We start from the raw sequence: 21,849 nt of genomic DNA on the forward strand, positions 1-21,849 counted from the left end.
CCAACCACCGCGGGCGCGGAAGGGGCAAAAACAAAACCACGCTCAAAAAAAAAAAAAAAGAAAAAAAAAAAAAAGGACCAGAGAAAAAGTCCCTATCCCTTTATTTAACGCTTCCGGTTTACCTCCAATTGGAGGAGAAGCGTTTTTAGTGGGGAGAATGTATGTGCAGAATGGAGCGAGGGTAGCGGATCCAAAGCTCCCCTGCGTTTAACCACATGCACCCCGTTAGTCGTTTCGCATTACCCTAATATTAACTTTATCCTATATCCCTTCACCTCTACTTTAGAATCACCCCCTTATTCCAAGCGTCCTCCCATGGAGATAACTCCACTGGGAGGTAGCTCCCAATCTCTTGGACAAAAAAAAAAAGAAGAAAAAAGAAGAGGATGAGAGAAGGGAGGGAAAGAAGGAGATCCACAGAGAAAAAAAATATATGACCTAGCACAAGCCAGACCAAGAAAAAAAAATACTATCTCTCCTCCCCTCCTCCTCTCCTCCCCTCAAAATTTGTACCTCACCCCACCCCACCGTAGACAGACCCCAAAAGCAACACAATGCACTTCTACATATCATTGAAGCAAAAAAAAAAAAAAAAATCAGACTTATTTCTTTAGCATATTTGCATCCTCCATCTTATGCATACAAACTTCTATACGCATCCCCTTATCATCAATATACAATATACAATTATTCGATATACAATTCAATTATTCGATATACAAGCCCTATTTCTTTCTTGATCCTCATAGACAGGTGCATATCGGGGGTATGCTAATAAAAAAAAAAAAAAAGGGGAGTCTTGTTTACCAGAGCCTGATATCTAATCTTTTAAATTTTTATTTCCCACCCTACCCTTGCCCTCCTTGGCCCTTACCCTCCCCCCCTATTCCCCGCCTAGTACTTCTATTTCCCCCGTGACCACTCTTCCATATTCGTGTATTCGTGTATTCGTGTATGTTGTGATACTATTCTCATGCCCCTTTAAAAAAAAAAGAAAAGGACACAAAAAAAAAAAAAAAAGAGAAAAAAAACAGAAAAGAAAATGTGGGAGTATACCCCACTTATCATTGTGACCGCATTTGCAATCAGTTTTTAATGTCTGTGGTGACTTTACTATGTGAACCCATTATTTGTGACCCCATCTTTACTATTTACCCCCCCTCCTTTACGGCACTTATACCCCCCCTTTTAACCTCCCTGAAATATCAGGGTTCCACCCCCCCTATAAAAAGATACTGCACACATCCCCCCCAAAAAACCCACCCCACTAAAAAAAAAAAAAAAGGGAGACACCCCACCTCGTGCCCCTCCCCTTCCCTCCCCCCTCCCTTCTATTGGGCCTCAGAGAGGGCGTTTTATTCTTCTGCCTATTCTTCCTAAGGGGGAGATGTATCTGCAACTTTATTCTCCCTTTCCCTTCCTTTCTCCTTCCCTCTACCCCCTCCCTTCCCATTTACTTAACTCCCCCCCACAAAAAAAAAAAAAAGGGGGGGGGTGGAGCAGTCCTATCTCTCTCATGCAGCCGTTTGATTCTTCACCTCTGTCATTCCTTTATGTATATGGTACATGATATGTATAACCTCCATATGTCAGATAGCTCATACCAAGGAAAAAAAAAAAATATGCACCATTCGTTGTGCCTTCCTTTGTATAGCTTATATATATTCTTTACCTATACACCTCTAACACAGCCCCCTTATTTTATATATCTTTAAGTGTATCTTTAAATATTTAACCCACCACTCCACCCCTCCTCCAAAAGGACAAAACAAGCACAGCAAAAGAGAAAAAAAAAAAAAACCCGAGACAAGAGGAACTCTGGTCCGGGCCCTCTCCCCAAAAACATATGCGAAAAACATATAGGGATGAGATATCAAAGATTTGTCCAAAAAAAAAAAAAAAACTGTCCGTTTTCCTCTTCTTTCTCTATGGGGGCTCTGCGCCTGTATTTCCTACATGATGATAGTCCCCATACCCCTTTATCACATTGGACTAATATCTGTCCATTATTACGGGTGAGTCTAACCAGTTCGGCACTTCTATAGGCTCGGCCCCCAGAAACTGAAATAATTCTATTAGTTGGGCAGGGGACCTTAAGTTAAAGTTCTGCCCTTCTTTTTTTATGATCACTGCCAGAGGATATCCCCAACGATACGTGGCTTCTTTAAGGCGAATATACTCCAGAAGAGGTTTTAACAAGCGTCTTCTCCATTTTGTGAGCCTGCAAAGATCTGGATAGACCTGTATGTCCCCACCCTCCCATTTTATCACTCCCTCCTTCCAGGCAGCCCGCATAATGTCTTCCTTTACCCTAAAGAAGTGTACTCTACAGACCACATCTCTAGGGCCCCCTTGGGCAGGATGGCGAAAAGTAGGGACTTTATGGACCCGATCCAGTTCGATTGACGTATTAGCAGGTCTATTCAAGATTAAATTAAATATGGTCACGGCCGCCTCTCTCAGGGCGGGGCCTTCCAAGTTTTCAGGGACCCCCTTAATACGGATATTATTTCGTCTGCTTCTATCCTCAGCCTCCTCACTGTGTAGCTGTAACGCAGCCATCTGTTGGTGCTGTCTCATGAGCTCTCCTTCCATATTCAACAGTCTGTGCTCCAGTTTGCTGTTTTGCACCTCTAAGTTTATTATTTTATGTTCACCCCTTTCCACCCCAGCTCGCACTTCTTCTATTTCCTCTCTTAGTGTATTCATAATAGTTTTAGTCAGAGTCTGTATGTCCTCCTTTGTGGGGAGCGCCTGAATAAGTGCTCTGAGCTGCTCCATATCTGATATAGTCTCTTGTCCCTTATTCTCCTGGGTCTCCTGGATCTGTGGGACCTTGTTACTATTCTCCAGACATGACATTCCCTCCCCCATCCTGTTTGCCACAACTTCAGTGGAGGGGTCTCCCCCCCTAGGCATACCTTTATTCAGCATAGATGTCACCACTGGTGCTGCAGATATTACCTCTAGTAGGGAGTCCCGTCTACCCTTCACAGCATTTCCCGCAGCTGCCATCTCTAAGGGGTCTTTCGTGCTGCTGCTATCCCTGGTGTCCTCCACCGACTGCAGCGCCGCGTCCGTCTGAGCCCTGAGATAGCGGGTAATGTAGGAGTGTGCTTGGGTGCTTGATACACGGGAACTCCTTCCGGGTCTTCTTCAACGGCGCGACATGTGCCAGTACTGACCCGCTCTCTGGTGTGGAAGCTCTGCTCTTCAGCACCGGCCCCCCGTACGCAGCTACAGGGCACACTCACCAGGGTAAGTACTGGGACAGGCACTCTGCAGTGAGCTCTCTGTTTTGCTCCGCTCCCTGCCGCTCAGCTCAGCTGGCTGTGTGCTTCGTTCGTCAGCAACCGCAGCGCGACGAAACAGCATATACTGCCGCTCGTCACGCTCTGCTTATTTCCAATGTCCAATGTCGATCCTCTGTCGGGTGCATGCGGTGATCCCGCTAGGAGCTCCTCACTCGCTTCCTCACTCCTCCATGCTCAGGCCACTCCCCCCGGAAACGGAAACCATTGCGATGTGTCTTGACATCAATGACCAATCTTGGATGGCTTTAATTGTCACTGTACTCATACTGCAGTTTTTCATTTATTGTTTCTTTTTTTTTTAATTATATTTTTGTATTAAATTTATAAGAAAAATGTTTACTTTATGTAATTGGTGCCTAAAAAGTATTTTTTTTTTCACTTGCAATATTCAACTCAGAAGAAAACCTGTTAGTCTACAAAAGACTTTAGACTAGGGTGGAGGTTCACCTTCGATCTGCGATATTTATTGTAACTGCGACTTTATGGCAGACACATCGGACACTTTTGACACATTTTTGGGACCATTGTAATTTTTACAGTGATCAGTGCTATAAAAAATGCATTGATTACTGTAAAATGACACTGGCAGTGAAGGGGTTAACCACTAGGTGCCACTAAGGGGATTAAGTGTGCCTAGGGATGTGTTCTAACTGTAGGGGGAATGGGCTATGTGGGACACGACAGTGATCACAGCTTCCGATTACAGGAAGCTGCGATCAGAGTCCTGTCACTAGGAAGACTGGGGAAATGCTTGTTTACATAAGCATTCCCCCCTTCTTCCTCACCGTGACACTTTCGCGGGTATGCAGACATCGGGTCACGGAGCTCCCGGCGCACGCCCACAATGCTGGCTTCTTAAAGGGGACGTATATATACGTTCTTCTGCCTGTCCGGGCCATGCTGTCGACGTAATTAGTCGTGCGCTGGTCGGAAAGCAGTTAAATAAGCTATTCACTTTTTCCTGAATGGTGAAGGTGTAAAATAATCAACTTGGTACTAGGGATGCACCGATACTGGTATCGATATTGGCGCCAACACTAGCCTATTTCGCGAGTATCGGTACCTGTAACCGATACCTGAAGTGATGTTGCTTGGGAGCGGACCACCTCCTCCTCCCCTCCGGAAAGTGTTATCCCTGACTCCTCCTCCCAGTGGCATCGCTAGGTGCAGGCCCGCCCATCCCAACATCCCACAAGCCTTGTCTCCTCGCTGTACACCTCCCTGACTGCCTCCTGTACCATGCCTGCAGTCCCTGACTGCCTCCTGTACCATGCCTGCTGTCTCCTGTACAATGCCTGCAGTCACTTCTGCCTGTTACCTTCTCCTTTCCTCTACCATGTCTCGCAATAACCCTCCTATCCCCATCCTCTTCCCCCTGTGATCACAGCCTTTTCCATCCCAACTCTCCCACCCCATAATCCCTATTTCACCCCTCCCCCAACTACCTTGCCCTCACTTACCCCTCCCCTCCCACCTTGCCATCACCCAACTCCCGAACAACAACCCCTGCCACCTCCTAAACCACCTTTTTATTAGACGATAGGTTTCAGTAATTGGTATCGGCAAGTACCTGCAAAAAAGTATCGGTGCATCCCTACTTGGTACAATCAGTATACTACAGCTGAACCTACAATTTCTGCCACCAAATGTTTGGTACTGTGGGGGTGGTAACAGTTTTACAGAATAGAGCAGCAGCTAAACATGGGCCAGGTTTTAATAGAGTTTTTTTTTATTTTTTATTTACACAGTTCAACTTGGATTAATAATGTTTGATTGGAGAGATTTTAATGTAACTTTAAAAAACTTGGCACACATGGAAGTGAATGCAAATCTCCCAACTTGGGAATAGACATGAGCAAACCATGACAGATCAGTAGTGGGACTTCATTGAGATTACATTAAAACTGGTACACTGGTATGAACTCACCTTTGTAGGTTCTGATTTCTTGCATTAAACATTGTGCTTCCTCTTGAATTTTGTTTTCTATAGATCTCTTCCCCATTCCAAAATCTCGTAATGTTGAAATTGTAAACCTTCTCATTACCTTCCAATTCTCTCCATTGGCCAAAATTATACCTGAAAATTATTTACATTTTTGAATATTAATTTAGGCAAATCAACTCTTTATGAATTCCTTTATAAGTCACAAAGTATCCTTTATTTTAACTTCATATATCTAATAAACTGTTAGCGTTATGACTGTACATGTTCCACCTTTTGTATCCCTTATAGCTCAAAAGACTGTAGGCTCCTCCATTTCATATATTAAAGCATAGCTAAACACAAGTACACAAATGCCATATATTGCCTGTTACCAGTCCGTAGATGTGATAGTGACATTTGTTTTATTTTTTTTCCTTTATGTTCAATTGGTGATTTTACCAGTAAAATACTTTCTGTCCTGGGGTGACAACTCTCATTCACTGTACTGTCTCTAGGGCCTAGTACACACGAGAGGATTTATCCGCGGAAACGGTCCTCTGGCGGATTTTGATCTGATGGTTGTACTAACCATGAGATCAAAATCCGCGCGGAATTCCCTCCGCGGTGACGTGTCGCGCCGTCGCCGCGATGATGACGCGGTGACGTGCGCAACGCTGTAATATAAGGACTTCCACGAATGCTTTGAATCATTACGACGCATGCGAGGGATGGAATCGGACGGATTGATCCGGTGAGTCTGTACAGACCATCGGATCAATCCGCTGGACTGGATTCCAGCGGATCGATTTCTTAGCATGCTAAGAAATTTTGATCCGCTGGAAAACCATCGGCCCGAAAAATATCCGCGGATAAATATCCGCTGGGTTGTACACACCAGCGGATCTATCCGCTGAAAGTGATCCGCGGATGAATTCCAGCGGATAGATCCTCTCGTGTGTACAGGGCCTAAGGAGGAAAAGAGTTGTAGCCTGAAAAAGTATCCGGAAGGCTAACAACATTGTTAGGCCTCGTACACGCGGCCGAGGAACTCGACGTGCCAAACACATCGAGTTCCTCGGCCAGTTCAGCACTGAAGCCGCCGAGGAGCTCGGCGGGGCGAGAGCTCCCATAGAACAACGAGGAAATAGAGAACATGTTCTCTATTTCCTCGCCGAGCTCCTCGTCGGCTTCCTCGGCCGAAAGTGTACACACGGCCGGGTTTCTCGGCAGAATTCAGCCAGAAACTCGGTCGGAAGCTGAATTCTGCTGAGGAAACTGGTCGTGTGTACGGGGCCTGAGAGATTTCAGTTTATTGCACCAGAAGTTGCAAGGACACTGTGGGCCAGATTCACAGAGCAAGTACGCCGGCGTATCTACTTATACGCCGGTGTACTTTCAAATTTCCTGCGTTGTAATATGTTGGCCGATTTATGTGGGATGTTATAATATATAACATCCCACATAAATCGGCCAACATATTACAACACCATCTTCATTGAATCTGTACTGGGATGAGCCAGGTACACAAGAACTGTGCCGGAATCTGCAGCTCAGTGTACATTCCAAAGAAGTCAGAGCAGGTAGTTTTTTTTATTGCCTAAGAGATGTCTCTTCTGCAGTAAAGACTCTGGCCCAGATTCAGAAAGGACTTACGACGGCGCAGCACCATGTACGCCGTCGTACGTCCTAATCCGACCCGTCATATCTATGCGCCTGATTCATAGAATCAGTTACGCATAGATATCCATTAGATCCCACAGGCGTAAGTCTCTTACACCGTCGGATCGTAACTGCAATTTTTTTCTGACCGCTAGGTGGCGCTTCCGTCGAATTCCGCGTCGAGTATGCAAATTAGCTAGATACGCGAATTACCGAACGTACGCGCTGCCGACGCAGTAAAGTTACGACGTTTACGTTAGGCTTTTCCCGGCGTATAGTTGCCCCTGCTATATGAGGCATAAGTGCGGCCTACCAATGTTAAGTATGGCCGTCGTTCCCGCGTCAAAATTTGAAAAAGTTACGTCGTTTGCGTAAGTCATCCGTGAATGGGGCTGGACGTCATTTACGTTCACGTCTAAACCAATGACGTCCTTGCGGCGTACTTTGGAGCAATGCACACTGGGAAATTCCACGGATGGCGCATGCGCCGTTCCGCAAAAACGTCAATCACGTCGGGTCACAGTAGTTTTACATAAAATACGCCCCCCTGATCCAAATTTTAATTAGGCGGGCTTACGCCGGCCGATTTACGATACGCCGTCGCAACTTACGGAGCAAGTGCTTTGAGAATACAGCACTTGCCCGTGTAAGTTGCGGAGGCGTAACGTAAATCAGATACGTTACGCCCGCACAATTTTACGCGGCTGTACAAGAATCTGGCCCTCTGCCTGCATGCAGTTTTGTAAATAGGGACTTTAGTTCTGCTTTGATACCCTAAACAATAGTAAGATCTTCAACCTTCATCTCTCCCTTAGATATAATGCTTTGTTCCACACGGAGACAAAAACTATGGGGTTGATTTACTAAAGGCAAATGGACTGTTGACTCTGCCAGGGAAGTTAAACCTTGCAAGGGATCCCCAGTGAATGTGGAGAAATTTCACTTTGCAAAATACAAATACCCAGTCACGTGCAAGGAAAATGTAAAAAAAAAATGCATTTTTACTTGCACATGCCTGAATGATGGAAGTCAGCAGAGCTTTACATCATTCACTGAGTTATAGAGAAAATTCCCTTTCAAAGTACAACATGCTCTGCAAAATAGTCTATTGGACTTTAGTAAATCAAACCCAAAGTTTACTCTTTCAGAAATTTTTAAACATGTTGAAAAGCAACCCAATGTTTTCAAATTTTGGCCCACCAAAAGACTATTATCGCTTTTTCTGCTGCATCACAAGTGCCAGCCTAGCCAGTCTTAAAACTTCATAAAGCTTCAGTCCAAATCCAATTGGCCTTGAAGAGTTAATCAGACCTAATGGATTCTGAAGCATGTGTGGGACTGTGCACAGGCCTGTTAAGGAATATTTTCCAAGCAGAGCGAGTGGCATAAAGCAATAATAACCCAACAGAGGCTCAAACTTATCCCAATGTTTCTCAAAAAGGAAATGGAAAGTTTTGCTTTGAGCTGAGCTTTACCTATGTAACATAATGTAACCATTTTAAAACTGTAGAGATTTTTATATAGAGCATTCTGTGATTTACCATTTCCATGTGCTATTCTAGCAACCAATGGGTTATCTGGTCTGTCATAAAATTCATCCGCATGGTTGATAAGTGCATCTTTAACAGTGTCATAACCACATAAGATAACCATTTTCTCCATGGCCAACTGGATGCTATACACGGAACCGTACTTCTCAGCTAGCTACGAAAACAATGCAACAAAACAAATTAGATAAAGAGAAACAATTATGGAAACTATAATACATATATGTTGTTAGGTACCCATAGGGGGATTTAAATGGAGGCAGAAGTCAGATCTTCTTTGGGATGTGTGTTTGTGCCTTCATGACCAACAGCTCTTAGGTTACCCTAATTGTGATCTAATATGTTCAGTTTTAAAGGAATGATTTAAAACAGGGGCTGATCTAGCCTAACATTTGGGTGCAGTAAAAAAAATTAAAAATCAGGAGGTCAGCAGGGAAGCATACATGGGGTAAACAGGGTAGAGGATAGGGTCAGCAGTTTGTAGGACAGTGTAGGTCAGCAGAGTGAAGAACAGGGGTCAGTAGTAAGTGATACACAAGACAGATTGAAGACAGATGAAGGGGCTTAAACAGGGATGAATAAACAGAATATGTTCCTAGTCACTTTTTACACTGCGCACATATACTACAATCCTTGCACCCTCAAAATACTCCAACTTGGTATGTCACAAGTGACAGTTTCACAGATACACATAAACCTCAGAACAAAGGATAATTAAAAAAAAAAGAATTACATCAAAAAGAATAACAAATTAAAGAAGAACTTAATTAAAACCAGCAACTGTTGAGACAATGACCACTTTGGTCAGGACTATGTAATGTACAACATAATGTATAGAGTGCAGGGGTCAGGAGTAACACGAAAAACAACATATAGAGTGCAGCATCAGGGCGGGCCCACCTGTTCAAATTAGAGTCCCCCCTTACGTCAAGAATCCCTATCTGAGTTCCTCCTCAAACGGAATCCCCCCCTTACATCAGATTCCTCCCCTCTACATCATGGTCCCCAGAGCCCCCCCCCCCCAACACCAGTGTTCCAGAACCACCACCCCCTCAATATCAGCATCCCTAGAGCATCAAGAGTGGTGGCAGGAGGGAGGAAGTCCACCCCAGCACCCCTCTAGATCTAGACATGATTTGAAAGGATTGATGCAATGTAATATTTTTTTTCTAGCAAAGTCACATACTTTACATTTTAGTGGAATGCTTTTGTTTTTACCTCCTTTCCATAATCCTTGGAGTTTAGTGTCTACATAGCTTGCCACAATGACGGTCAAAAAGATTAAAACAGTAAATGGGTGGAAGTGTTGATAATGTTTGTCCTAGCTGTACTTTACATCAGTGGTTCTCAACACTGTCCTAAAGTACCCCCAACAGGCCATGTTTTGAGGAATTTCTCTTAGATAAAATAGCTGTCCAAAATACCAAGCCATTGACTCTAATTTAAAGCACCTGTGCAAGATAAAGGAAAACCTACAAACATGGTCTGTTGGGGGTACTTGAGTACAGGGTTGAGAACTACTGCTCTACACCACAGACTTTGTATACACAGTTGGCCACTAAACCATATTGGAGTAATTTGCATGGCTCCCATATACTCATGTCAACTCATGCCCCATGCAAATGATACGTGGCCGATACCTACTCCTAGCTTCTTCTACTTTACAGAATAGAAGATAGTGAGGGCAACAAAGAGAAGACAAGGCAACAGAAACTGATGCTGATTGTCCTCAGTGCCAGGATTCACATGGGCAATCAATTTGTTCTGTCCATTCATAAAAACCTCCTAAGTAATAGATTGCATGTATTGTACTCAGCTGAATTTCTCTGTACATATGCAGGGGGGTCAGTGGGTTTTGCAGTGTAATTTGAAATGTGTACTCTCTATGCAACTTTCAGAAAGCATATGACCATTTTTGTGCATGCAGAAATAAAGCTTGAGGCACACGGTTTCTGTGTGCTTCCTGCCTAAAAGTGAACAACGTTGATCCCCAACCCTCTGCTTCCACACCCCATTTTTGGAAAAATGTGCATTTTATATGGACTTTGGACCCAAAATACAAGGCTGAGACCCAAGGGCCTTCAAGTTGGAAAACCTGGTGCAATCAAACCACCTGGACTTAGATAAGTTTGGACAAATTTTGCCAGTTCAGTGTTTAGCTGCCCACTAGACAATGTCTACCTGGAGTGTATACTAAGCATTTTTGTATACCATAGTCCGTATACTGGAACTTTTGCAGCTGCTCTGTTGTGCCATTTACTGTACAATTGCCATAGTAATCCCTTCAACTTCAACACCACTGATCTTGTTTAGAATCCATCTAGGTTTGACAACAAGCTCTTGGATAGTCCCTTGCTTTAACCACACACCATATTTTTTCCATTTATAGATATTAACACCTCATTTTACATAACCACATTTATAATTTAAGTTTACTGGTCTTTTTAAAAAAATCCAATATTTTTACAAAAAAACTGCAGAATAAGTTTATTACCTTCATAAGGGCATAGTGAGGTTTTTTTCGATCAATCAAATGCAAGCTTCCAATTAACGGCAGAGGCTTCGGCCCTGGAGGGTAGTTTTTGTGTTTGTGATCGTTATAAGTTTTGAGCAAAAACAAGATGAATATGATGGACAGAAGAATTGTCACAGGATCCATGTCAAATGTGTCTTCAAATCTAGAGAGAATAGGCAATCAATATAAATATTTAACATTAAGAAAAACATATTGTAATAAACAAAAACTGTTTAGTTGTTTAGGCCCACTCTAACCAAGAATATTTTTTTGGGTTAAGATAGAGCGGAGAAAAGTTGGAACCACAAATATTTTTATTAGAAACGAGGTGTAAATACATGGGCTCAAGGGCTTAGGAATACACAAGGATGCAATGAAAACAAGCATCAGTAACATTCGTAGAAACAACACTCAGCATAATAAAAGCAAAAAGTCAAATCTGTTGATATTCAAAGACCGTTACAGAGGCGAGCGTCTTGTCTCTATGGCCAACATTTCAAAGCTGGTCAAGGAAACTACTACAAGTAATAACCATACAAAGTATATATTGAGCTGTAGACTTGGACCACAAGAGGGGGGGGGGTGAAAAAAGCCCCAGAAACTAAAGTAACTGTAGCTTACAAAAGGGGGATGAAAAATACATAGCATCGGTGGTGGGTGCAACAGTCTAGGTGGTTGACAGACCATCTGGCAGCCTTCATTGGGATGATTAGCTGAACCACAGAAATACGGAAATAAAGAGAGGGTATGAAAGAAAAAAGGGCGAGAGAAAAATGGCTAAATGGTGGACCTGGGATGGGGGAGTAGACCCCCCCCCCCCTTAGCAAGTGTCAAGAAGCCTGAGAATCAGTGGCACTGGTGTGGAGGGAATGGGCTTCATATTCTATGGGAGCTTACTGGGATCAGTGCTCATGTGGGCATAATCTGGTATCATCTGGAAATGTGTGCAGCAGGAGGGGAATTTAAATAGAGTGTTGTGCAAGATGGAAATAAGTTCCTCCATTTCAGCAATTTTATTAATTCTCTGAAACCATTCTCAAAGAGATGGGGCTCACATAGTGCCCCACAGAACAAGAATACATAGTTTGGTTGCATTTGGCATGTGCATGGCCAATGGCTTAAGAAATTAGGGCCAGATTCACGTAGAGCGGGCGCAATTTTACGTAACCGCAATTTTTCCGATTTAGTGCCGATCCACAAAGCACTTACCTGGAAATTTGCGGCGGTGTATCGTAAACAGGTCCGGCGCAAGGCGGGCCAATTCAAATGGGGCGGGTACCATTTAAATTAGGCGCGCTCCCGACGTACTGCGCATGCTCCCGTCGCAAATTTCCCGACGTGCTTTGCGCAAAATTACGACGCGCCAACGTTTTGTGAATCGCGACGTGAAAAAAGAGTTACGCCGGGAAATTAAAAAAATAATTCAAAAGCGACGCGGGAAAGACAGGCATACTTTAACATGGTGGAGTACTTTTACACCATGTTAAAGGTGCACTATCTTTGCGACAGAAATCTAACACTCGCGACGACGTAACGACGGGAAAAAGCTTTGTGGATCGCCGTAACTCCTAATTTGCATACCCAACGCTGGTTTACGACGCGAACTCCCCCCAACGGCGGCCGCGGTACTGCATCCTAAGATCCGACAGTGTAAGTCCATTACACATGTCGGATCTTCTGCCTATCTATGCGTAACTGATTCTATGAATCAGTCGCATTTGTTAGAAACCGAGATACAACGGCGTATCAGGAGATACGCCGTCGTATCTCTTTTGTGAATCTGGCCCTGTGTTCCTATTAGAGGCTTTTTTTTTCGCTTCCTGTTCTATACCACAGATAAACAATAGACCGAAAGTGAGGAGAAATCTCCCAAAATGGTGGCAATAAAAAGTTAAGAGACTTTAGCCCTTTCCCACTCTACCTTATGCTTTAACACTGGACACCTGGTTAAAGTGTCTGTTGCTGTATAGGGCTATAAAAAAGGGTAAAGCCTCGTATACACGCTCGGTTTGTTGAGTAAACCGAGCGTGTGTACGAGGCTTTCAGGTCTCTCGTCTGGAAATCTGGCCAGAATCCTGACGAGATCCATTTTCTCACTGAGATTCTTGTCGGCCTGTTTCCCGATGAGAAACCCAAGAGTGTGTATACTTACCTGTCGCCGTGGAAACCCGTGCATGCTCAAAATTACTTTGACGCATTTGCGGTAGCTTCCACGGCATAGGTAGTGTGAAGCAAGATGGTGGCGACGGCATCGAATGTGACAAGCGCATGCCCGTCGTACGCGATTATGTCACTGCGTTCTTGCCTTTCAAAAGAACCGCGGTTCTTTTGAAAGGACTGTGTCTACACTCGGGCGGCAATGTGGGGCATTATATACAGTAGGTGAACCCGATTTTGTGTCAATCTCGCTCTCTTTCTCGGCGAGATTGAGCACCTACGAGCCCCATCGCGGGAGCCAGCGCCGAGCTGGCTTGCCGCGATGGAGACAGAGCCGTCATAGAAGCGACGGGAGATCCGACTTGGATTCCCGCCAATTCTACACGCGTGCGGCGTTTGTTATGAATCCTGAGGGGGAAGTCCCCGCCGGATTTTAAATAAAAATCCGGCATGGGTCCCCCCCTCAGGAGCATACCGGGCCCTTAGGTCTGTTATGGGTTGTAAGGAGAGCCCCCCTACGCCGAAAAAAACGGCGTAGGGGGTCCCCCTACAATCCATACCAGACCCGTATCCAAAGCACGCTACCCGGCCAGCCAGGAAGGGAGTGGGGACGAGCGAGCGCCCCCCCCTCCTGAGCCGTACCAGGCTGCATGCCCTCAACATGGGGGGGTTGGGTGCTCTGGGGCAGGGGGGCGCACTGCGGCCCCCCCACCTCAGAGCACCCTGTCCCCATGTTGATGAGGACAGGGCCCCTTCCCGACAACCCTGGCCGTTGGTTGTCGGGGTATGCGGGCGGGAGGCTTATCGGAATCTGGGAGCCCCCTTTAATAAGGGGGCCCCCAGATACCGGCCCCCCCACCCTAAGTGAATGAGTATGGGGTACATCGTACCCCTACCCATTCACCTGCAAGAAAAGTGGTAAAAACACAAATAAACCACACAGTGTATTAAAATATTTTATTTTTCTGCTCCGGAGGCCGCCCCCTGTCTTCTTTATTAGCTCTTTTACCAGGGGGGGCTTCTTCTTTGACGTCTTCGGGTGGGTGGGGGCCGCCGTCTGGTTCTCTTCCACCGCCGGGGGGGGTGGCTTTTAAAAAAGCCCCCACCCCCCCGGCGGGTTTCCTCCGGCGTCTTCGGCGGGGCTCTTCTTCTTCCGCTATCCCGACGGGTCTTCTCCGCTATCCGGGGGGTCTCGCCGCTCTCCGCTGTTGACTCGTCGCACCCCGGTTCTTCGTCTCGCAGTCCGGTCCCTTCTTCCGTGCTGTACGTCTTCTTCCGCGCTGTGACGTCATGTTCTTCACTTCTCTTCTTCTCCCGATGTTGACTCGCCGGTCCTCCTCGCTGAAATGACGGATGCGCGCCTTGCATCGGACCTATATAGGCCTCACAGTCCCATCATGCTCTGTACCTACCCATGTGATACCTACCACGTGGTAGGTATCACATGGGTAGGTACAGAGCATGATGGGACTGTGAGGCCTATATAGGTCCGATGCAAGGCGCGCATCCGTCATTTCAGCGAGGAGGACCGGCGAGTCAACATCGGGAGAAGAAGAGAAGTGAAGAACATGACGTCACAGCGCGGAAGAAGACGTACAGCACGGAAGAAGGGACCGGACTGCGAGACGAAGAACCGGGGTGCGACGAGTCAACAGCGGAGAGCGGCGAGACCCCCCGGATAGCGGAGAAGACCCGTCGGGATAGCGGAAGAAGAAGAGCCCCGCCGAAGACGCCGGAGGAAACCCGCCGGGGGGGTGGGGGCTTTTTTAAAAGCCACCCCCCCCCGGCGGTGGAAGAGAACCAGACGGCGGCCCCCACCCACCCGAAGACGTCAAAGAAGAAGCCCCCCCTGGTAAAAGAGCTAATAAAGAAGACAGGGGGCGGCCTCCGGAGCAGAAAAATAAAATATTTTAATACACTGTGTGGTTTATTTGTGTTTTTACCACTTTTCTTGCAGGTGAATGGGTAGGGGTACGATGTACCCCATACTCATTCACTTAGGGTGGGGGGGCCGGTATCTGGGGGCCCCCTTATTAAAGGGGGCTCCCAGATTCCGATAAGCCTCCCGCCCGCATACCCCGACAACCAACGGCCAGGGTTGTCGGGAAGGGGCCCTGTCCTCATCAACATGGGGACAGGGTGCTCTGAGGTGGGGGGCCGCAGTGCGCCCCCCTGCCCCAGAGCACCCAACCCCCCCATGTTGAGGGCATGCAGCCTGGTACGGCTCAGGAGGGGGGGGGGGCGCTCGCTCGTCCCCACTCCCTTCCTGGCTGGCCGGGTAGCGTGCTTTGGATACGGGTCTGGTATGGATTGTAGGGGGACCCCCTACACCGTTTTTTTTCGGCGTAGGGGGGCTCTCCTTACAACCCATAACAGACCTAAGGGCCCGGTATGCTCCTGAGGGGGGGGACCCATGCCGGATTTTTATTTAAAATCCGGCGGGGACTTCCCCCTCAGGATTCATAACAAACGCCGCACACGTGTAGAATTGGCGGGAATCCAAGTCGGATCTCCCGTCGCTTCTATGACGCGCTTGCTGGGATGTGCTGTCACTATTCCAGTGAGTGTGAGATGTCGGCGAGATCTCGGCACCCTGTCGCCGAGTATCAGCGCGACGCTGTCCTGCTAAAAGCACAATATCACAAACACCTACTGTAGATATCTGCTAGTTTGGACCTGTAATTTCAACATCTGGCATGGGGAAAGCCACCAACTTCCTTATCAGATCATGTCATGTGACTAAATGCCCAAAGCCACAATGAAAGCTGATGCTGGAAGATGTGAATAGATGCGTCAAGTGTCTGTGGTAAGGAGCCCTTGTAGATCGCCAACTTGGGGTTCCCCAGGCTGCAGAGTCTAAGCCCCAACCTGCTTCTTTACCAGGACCCCTGATGGTGTAACAGGCGCTGCCTGTTCTGTTAACAGGCGCTCTGCGTGCCTATCACTTCCTATAGTGGGCGCTGTGTTTGAATTACTGCCATGCACTACAGCCATTCACAAGGCAAACAGCTAGTGTTCTATGATTGGAATTTCACTGTGATGCATTGCACCTGATCTCCTGCCTATAAAGGCATACATAGGAAATACGGGTGTGGTTCTATTATTGGCAGCCGGATGTCAGTCGTGGAGCAGGGTTAGGGTGAGCTACAGCTTGTCAGCATGGAGGCCTTGTTACACCAGCCGCTTCTTGAGTTCCCTATGCTGCAACACCGTTGCTGGAAACCACTACTCCTTTGCTGCTGATGTTTTCTCTGCAATACAGATCTCTGCAAACTAACTACAGGGCATTTGGCAACCATCCTCTTTCATGAGAACTTGTCTCCTATCCTTAGAAGCTACACACGGATAAGTAACCCTTGCTACATTATAGTCATATAGAAGATCTACTATTAGTGTTTTAAGTGCTATCATAATTTTACTACATATGCCGTCTGCTTATCAACTTAAATACTTAAAACTATAGTACATGCAGTATACAAGTACCCAGTTGTTACTACAACTCTCAAATAATACGAGCTTGGCATAAGTACAAATGTCTTTTAGGCCTCGGCCTAATAGTTCGAACTTGTTCTTGGCTAAGGGTTGATGCTATTTTGTGGCATCTCCCTTAGTAAACTAATACATCCCTGCATGCTGCAGGTGATATCATGTGGAGAACCTCCAAACTCCTGTTGCTAGGAGCAACGCCTGGGGTTCCTTACTGGTGGTCACGCGCATGTAGAGGTGTATTGGAATATAGTTCTTGAAACTAAAATATATATTTTAATTGCTAAGGTCTGGTCGCATGTTGTAATGCTTCCATCCTTAGTAAATCAACGCCCTTCTATATGTGACAGGAAGATGATGTAGAGATCCCCCAAACTCCTGTTGCTAGGAGTGACGCCTGGGGCTAATACTGAGTTGTCGCATACAGAAGCGCATTGGGGTCCTTGTATCCGCAGTTGTGATTCACTCCCGTTTCTCCAGTGCTGTTACAGATGGTGGGGATGGACTTGCAGCAAACTGGAACCAGTCCACAGCCCCCAAGTACACCCAGTTGAGGGTGCAGTCCATGGTTTTGTTGTCGGAATGTCCATTCGTGTGTACGCGGCATAAGTCTTGTTTTTTTCTTAGAAGTATTTAGAGACACTTTTCCCATTACAACACTGAGATGGTATAACTAAAGGCAAAAGTAAAGGAATTTTTTCCCCCTATTCATACTCACCTAGGTGAATACAGCATGAGTCCGATGCTGCATCTGTCCCCCGGCGCCTCTGCACGGAGAACCAAGCAAACAACGCTGATCGCTCAGTTTTCACAGCTCCGTGAGCAGAGAACTGTAGACTGTCAGTCACAGCTCTCTGCTCTTCTCCCTCTTCGGTCATTGGAGATGTACAGCCAAATGAGCTTTGGCTATACTTCTCCATTAAGGAGATACTCCCTCTCTATTTGTCCTGTTTACCATCATCATCAAATTTTGGATTGCCCCCAAAAATATAATAGAGAGGAAATCTTCCAATGGGAACACTAGTTCTGGTGACCTAAAGGGGACCAAAAGGAATTCCCTTAATTTGCAGGGGTTTCCTCTAACTTCCTGTTTAGCTATAGGACAGGAAATAAAGGCAAATCTTCACAATAGGATACAGATAGCAAAAAAAATTGACAGGGGTTATAACCCTTCCCTGCAGGATCCAAAATGACATAAAAAAAAAGTTTTGCCTATAGTTCTACTTTATATTCTGATGAAGGCAGGTCCCCATTTACAAATTGGACATGGTAGATCAACCAAGGTTTGTAGAACACTGATACACACAATCAGAATTTCCGACAAGAAAAGTTTGATGTGAGCTTTTGGTCGCGTGTAGGCCCCATCGGACATTTTCTGTTGGAATTTGCGACAGCAAAAATTTGAGAGCTGGTTCTCAAATTTTCCGACGGGAAAAGTTCTTGTTGGAAATTCCAAATGTCTGCATGCAATTCTGACGCACAAAAATCCTACGCATGCTTGGAATCGTTGAACTTCATTTTTCTTGGCTCGTTGTAGTGTTGTACGTGACCGCATTCTTGATGTTCGGAATTTCCGACAACATTTGTGTGACCGTGTGTATGCAACACAAGTTTGAGCCAACATTCCGTCTGAAAAAAATCCATGGTTTTCTTGTCGGAAATTCTGATCGTGTGTACGTGGCATGAGGGTCATCAGGGGTTCCTTGAGCAAGGAACAAATGCTGCCCCTCAGATACTGTATGTTCCCAGTGACACCAATGATCTTTTTAGCTATCTGTTAGAGAGGAATTCCTCCAACTGACCGCAAACGTAAGTAGCGTTGACTATCATAATAATGTATCCCTGGTCCTTGTTGCTGTGCAGAGAAAGTGAAAGGAAAGATTTCTGGGATGCAGCCTGGAACAATGGGGGGGGGGTAGAGCCCCCAAGAGACAACCTTTATCAAGACAAGTACTGGACGGAACTACAAGTTCTACAGTAAGCTGTATTTTATTGAAATTATTAGCAGGGGTTTCCCGAGACCGGAAAATTTCAAAGGTTTCTCCAGATTTAAAAGGTTGAGACAGTGGTAGACCAACCAGATTTTTCTTCAGAATAGTAGTAGGAATCTGCAAAATATTTGCTAAAATCATTCATATGGGAAGACCCATATTCTATGATTACCACCAGTCTTCATAATAGTGTTTTTTTTTTTTTTCCTGAGCTGTCCGACTGTTGAATTCCAGAGGGAGGGGTTGAGGGTTTAAGATGACGTAGACTGAGTAGGGTGTGTATCTTATTTACAGTGAGTGTTTTACGTAGCTATGTTTGTTTTTTGAATATGTAACATTGTATTGTTTTATGCAGGATGGGACTACATCTGTATTTCATTTTATGATGTTTATTATAGATTGATACTACATTTCTTGAATCTTACATCCAGGCTAGACCCTGGAAGGTGCTCTCCGTCCAGAAGCTGCTTGCAAAAACTGTTGACACATTATTGCAATTTTAAGATGTCCGTTTCCAGTTGCAGCTTAGCTTTCTCCTATAAAATAGGTGTCCTTTAAAGATTTAAACACTATAGTCTGTGTCTGCATGGCTGCTTTTTCCTCCCATCTCCTCCTCCTCCTCCCTTGGCCACATTACAAGTCTATAGTACTACATAACATAGTATGATAAAAGAATGAAACAACAGCAAACAAAACGTCTGTAATATAGGATCCCTTCCTAGATGAGTTATAGATTACAGCTGAAGCATATCTTCTAGGTGAAGATGGTCGTAGTACATACATATTTCACAGTATTACATATTTATGTACAAAGTGAATAATAAAAAGGAAAAAAAAAAAAAAAAAAACATAAATAAAAGCAACAATTTTAGAGATCCTAACCTTCACTGCTGGTGCTCTGAAAACAAGCTGGTCTCTTCTTAGATATCCTTCTCTGTAATCCTGATTTGTATGCCAGTGTGTTGAGTTTAACAGAGTCTGTTGACGCTTGAATTCACAGATTCTAAGGCTACGCCTCTTCTCCTCCCCTGCTGCAATAAACACACGCCATGCTGTACAATGTCCACAGGGAGACAAGCCTGCAGAATATTGCTTATTGTTCCATTCATTTTTTTTTTTTTTGCTTATTTATCCTTTTCAACTGTAAATGGTAATCCTTTAAAAGTTTTTAAAAAACAGTAGGTCTGATTTACTAAAATTTGAGCATGCAAAATCTTGTGCAGCTCTGCATAGGAACCAATCCGCTTCCATTTTTTTTTCTTGTCAAAGTTTAATTGAACAAGCTGAAGTAAGGCTCGATTCACACCTATGCATGTTGCTTTTGAGCGTTTTTGCAGTGCTTTTTGCGGTGCTTGCTGCGTTTTTTGACATGCGTTTTTACCGCGATTTGCGTTTTTTTTAGCCATCAATTTTAATTGTTTTACATTTCCTTTAACAATCAGCTATAAACAGGTTAAAAAAAAACGCAAATCGCGGCAAAAACGCGGTACTTGCGTTTTGGATGCAGGTCCATTGAATTCTATTACATGCAAAACGCTGCTTTTTGCAGGAAAACTGTCCCTGATCCTTCCCAAAATCTCAGGCACAAAAAAGCATTGATGTGAACATGTTCCATAGGAAACCATGTTAAAAAATTTCCCTGCATTTCTGCAAAATGCAAAATGCTTAAAAAAAAGCATTAGTGTGAATGGAGCCTAAAGCCCCGTACACACGGTCGGACTTTTGCCCAACCAACTTCAAAATCCGGCACTTTTCGTATTTGTCCGACCGTGTGTACGTTCCATCGGACCAACTTTTTTGGCTTTCATCGGACAAAAAGTTGGGTCTGCGAACGGACCAACTTTCTGGCAACAAAAGTCTGATGGTGCCTTGTCCGACCGTGTGTACAGCAAACCATCGGACTTTTGGACAAAGTACAAATGCGCATGCTCAGAACCAATGTTAAACTCAACCAACAATAGCAGAAGTTAACCAAAGGGTGGCGGTAAAGAGCAAGTAAAACCATGTGATGTTGGGAAAGTGTTAGAAAAGTTTGCAGAAAAGTCCGAGCGTGTGTATGCTATGGGTGTGATCGGACAAATCAATTAAGACAAAAATCCAAGGGAAATTTTGTTGGATGTCCGACCGTGTGTACGAACCTTTAGAAGCGGATTGGCTACCATGCACAGCTGCACCAGATTTTGCACTCTCCAAGTGTGTGTATAGGTACATAATATAACTGGATACTAATATGTATAGGTAAAGTTGATCTAGTAAACATCTTGTCTCTTGGGGGATCAGGAAGGCCCCCCCCCCCCGCTGTTAGCAAGCACCTGCTAGGAACACACTTACACCTTTGATGTTAACCCTTTCCCTGCCAGTGTCATTACATACCTCCCAACATTTTGAGATGGGAATGAGGGACACCTACTGGCAAACATATGTAGGCATAGGACACTCCCCCTGTCACACCCCCTTAAAGAAGAATTAACCAAAAAAAAAAAAGGTTAATAAATCCACAAGGGCTTTCTTTTTACCACTGCTATTCCTTTATATTGGCTTTTAAAATGTATAAATGCAGCAATTTAGAATTTGGATGAAAGGTTTAGCACTGAGAAACACTTTTTGAAAGATGCAAAGTGCATTTCATATACAACTATATAGATCAGACCAAAATGAGGGACAAATGAGGAGGAAAGAGGGGCAGAGGGACATTGCTCCAAATCAGGGACAGTCCCTTAAAATCAGGGACAGTTGGGAGCTATGTCATTAGCAGGGACAGACTGACAACTCATGGGGCCCCTGGGCAATAGGAGATTATGGGGCCTCAAAACAATACGAGATTATGGGGCCCCGGGCAATATGAGATTATGGGGCCCCCAGGCAATAGATTATGGGGCCACACAGTATACACACATACACATACAGTATACATTAGACATGTGCACACTGAAATATTTTATTTCGGAATTTCATTTTCTTCCGAAAAAAAAATTTATTTAGTTACTCCCGAAATTCGTTTTTTATTTATTTTGTTTTTCGTTAAAAAAATGCATTCGTCCGAAAATCCAAATTAATTAAGGTTGAATCTGTCATTGAAGGCTGTTCTAAGAAGATTTGACGGAATCTTTAAAAAAAAAACATAGGGGGGGGTGTAAAGTATGCATGTGAAATAGCGCATGTTCCCGTACTTAGAACTGTCTCTGCACAAAGTGTCATTTCTGAAGGAAGAAAATTATTTAAAACTGACTTGCGGCTATAATGAATTGTCGGCTCC

General features: G+C 44.9%; 1 protein-coding gene across 1 annotated transcript in view; it reads right to left on the reverse strand.

Annotated features, from left to right (window-relative positions):
• Positions 1-19,595, reverse strand: part of LOC120936144 (cytochrome P450 2K6-like) — a 55,757-nt gene extending 36,162 nt beyond the window's left edge. The window contains exons 1-4 of the mRNA XM_040348283.1: positions 19,476-19,595; positions 10,939-11,122; positions 8,439-8,601; positions 5,242-5,391 (exon numbers count right to left, since the gene is read on the reverse strand). Of these exons, the coding sequence (XP_040204217.1) occupies positions 5,242-5,391; positions 8,439-8,601; positions 10,939-11,103 (478 nt within the window). The 5' untranslated portion in view covers positions 11,104-11,122; positions 19,476-19,595. The remainder of the gene's footprint in view (positions 1-5,241; positions 5,392-8,438; positions 8,602-10,938; positions 11,123-19,475) is intronic.
• Positions 19,596-21,849: the final 2,254 nt, after the last annotated feature.

This window comes from Rana temporaria, chromosome 4 (genome assembly GCF_905171775.1).
Source record: "Rana temporaria chromosome 4, aRanTem1.1, whole genome shotgun sequence".
Classification (NCBI taxonomy): domain Eukaryota; kingdom Metazoa; phylum Chordata; class Amphibia; order Anura; family Ranidae; genus Rana; species Rana temporaria.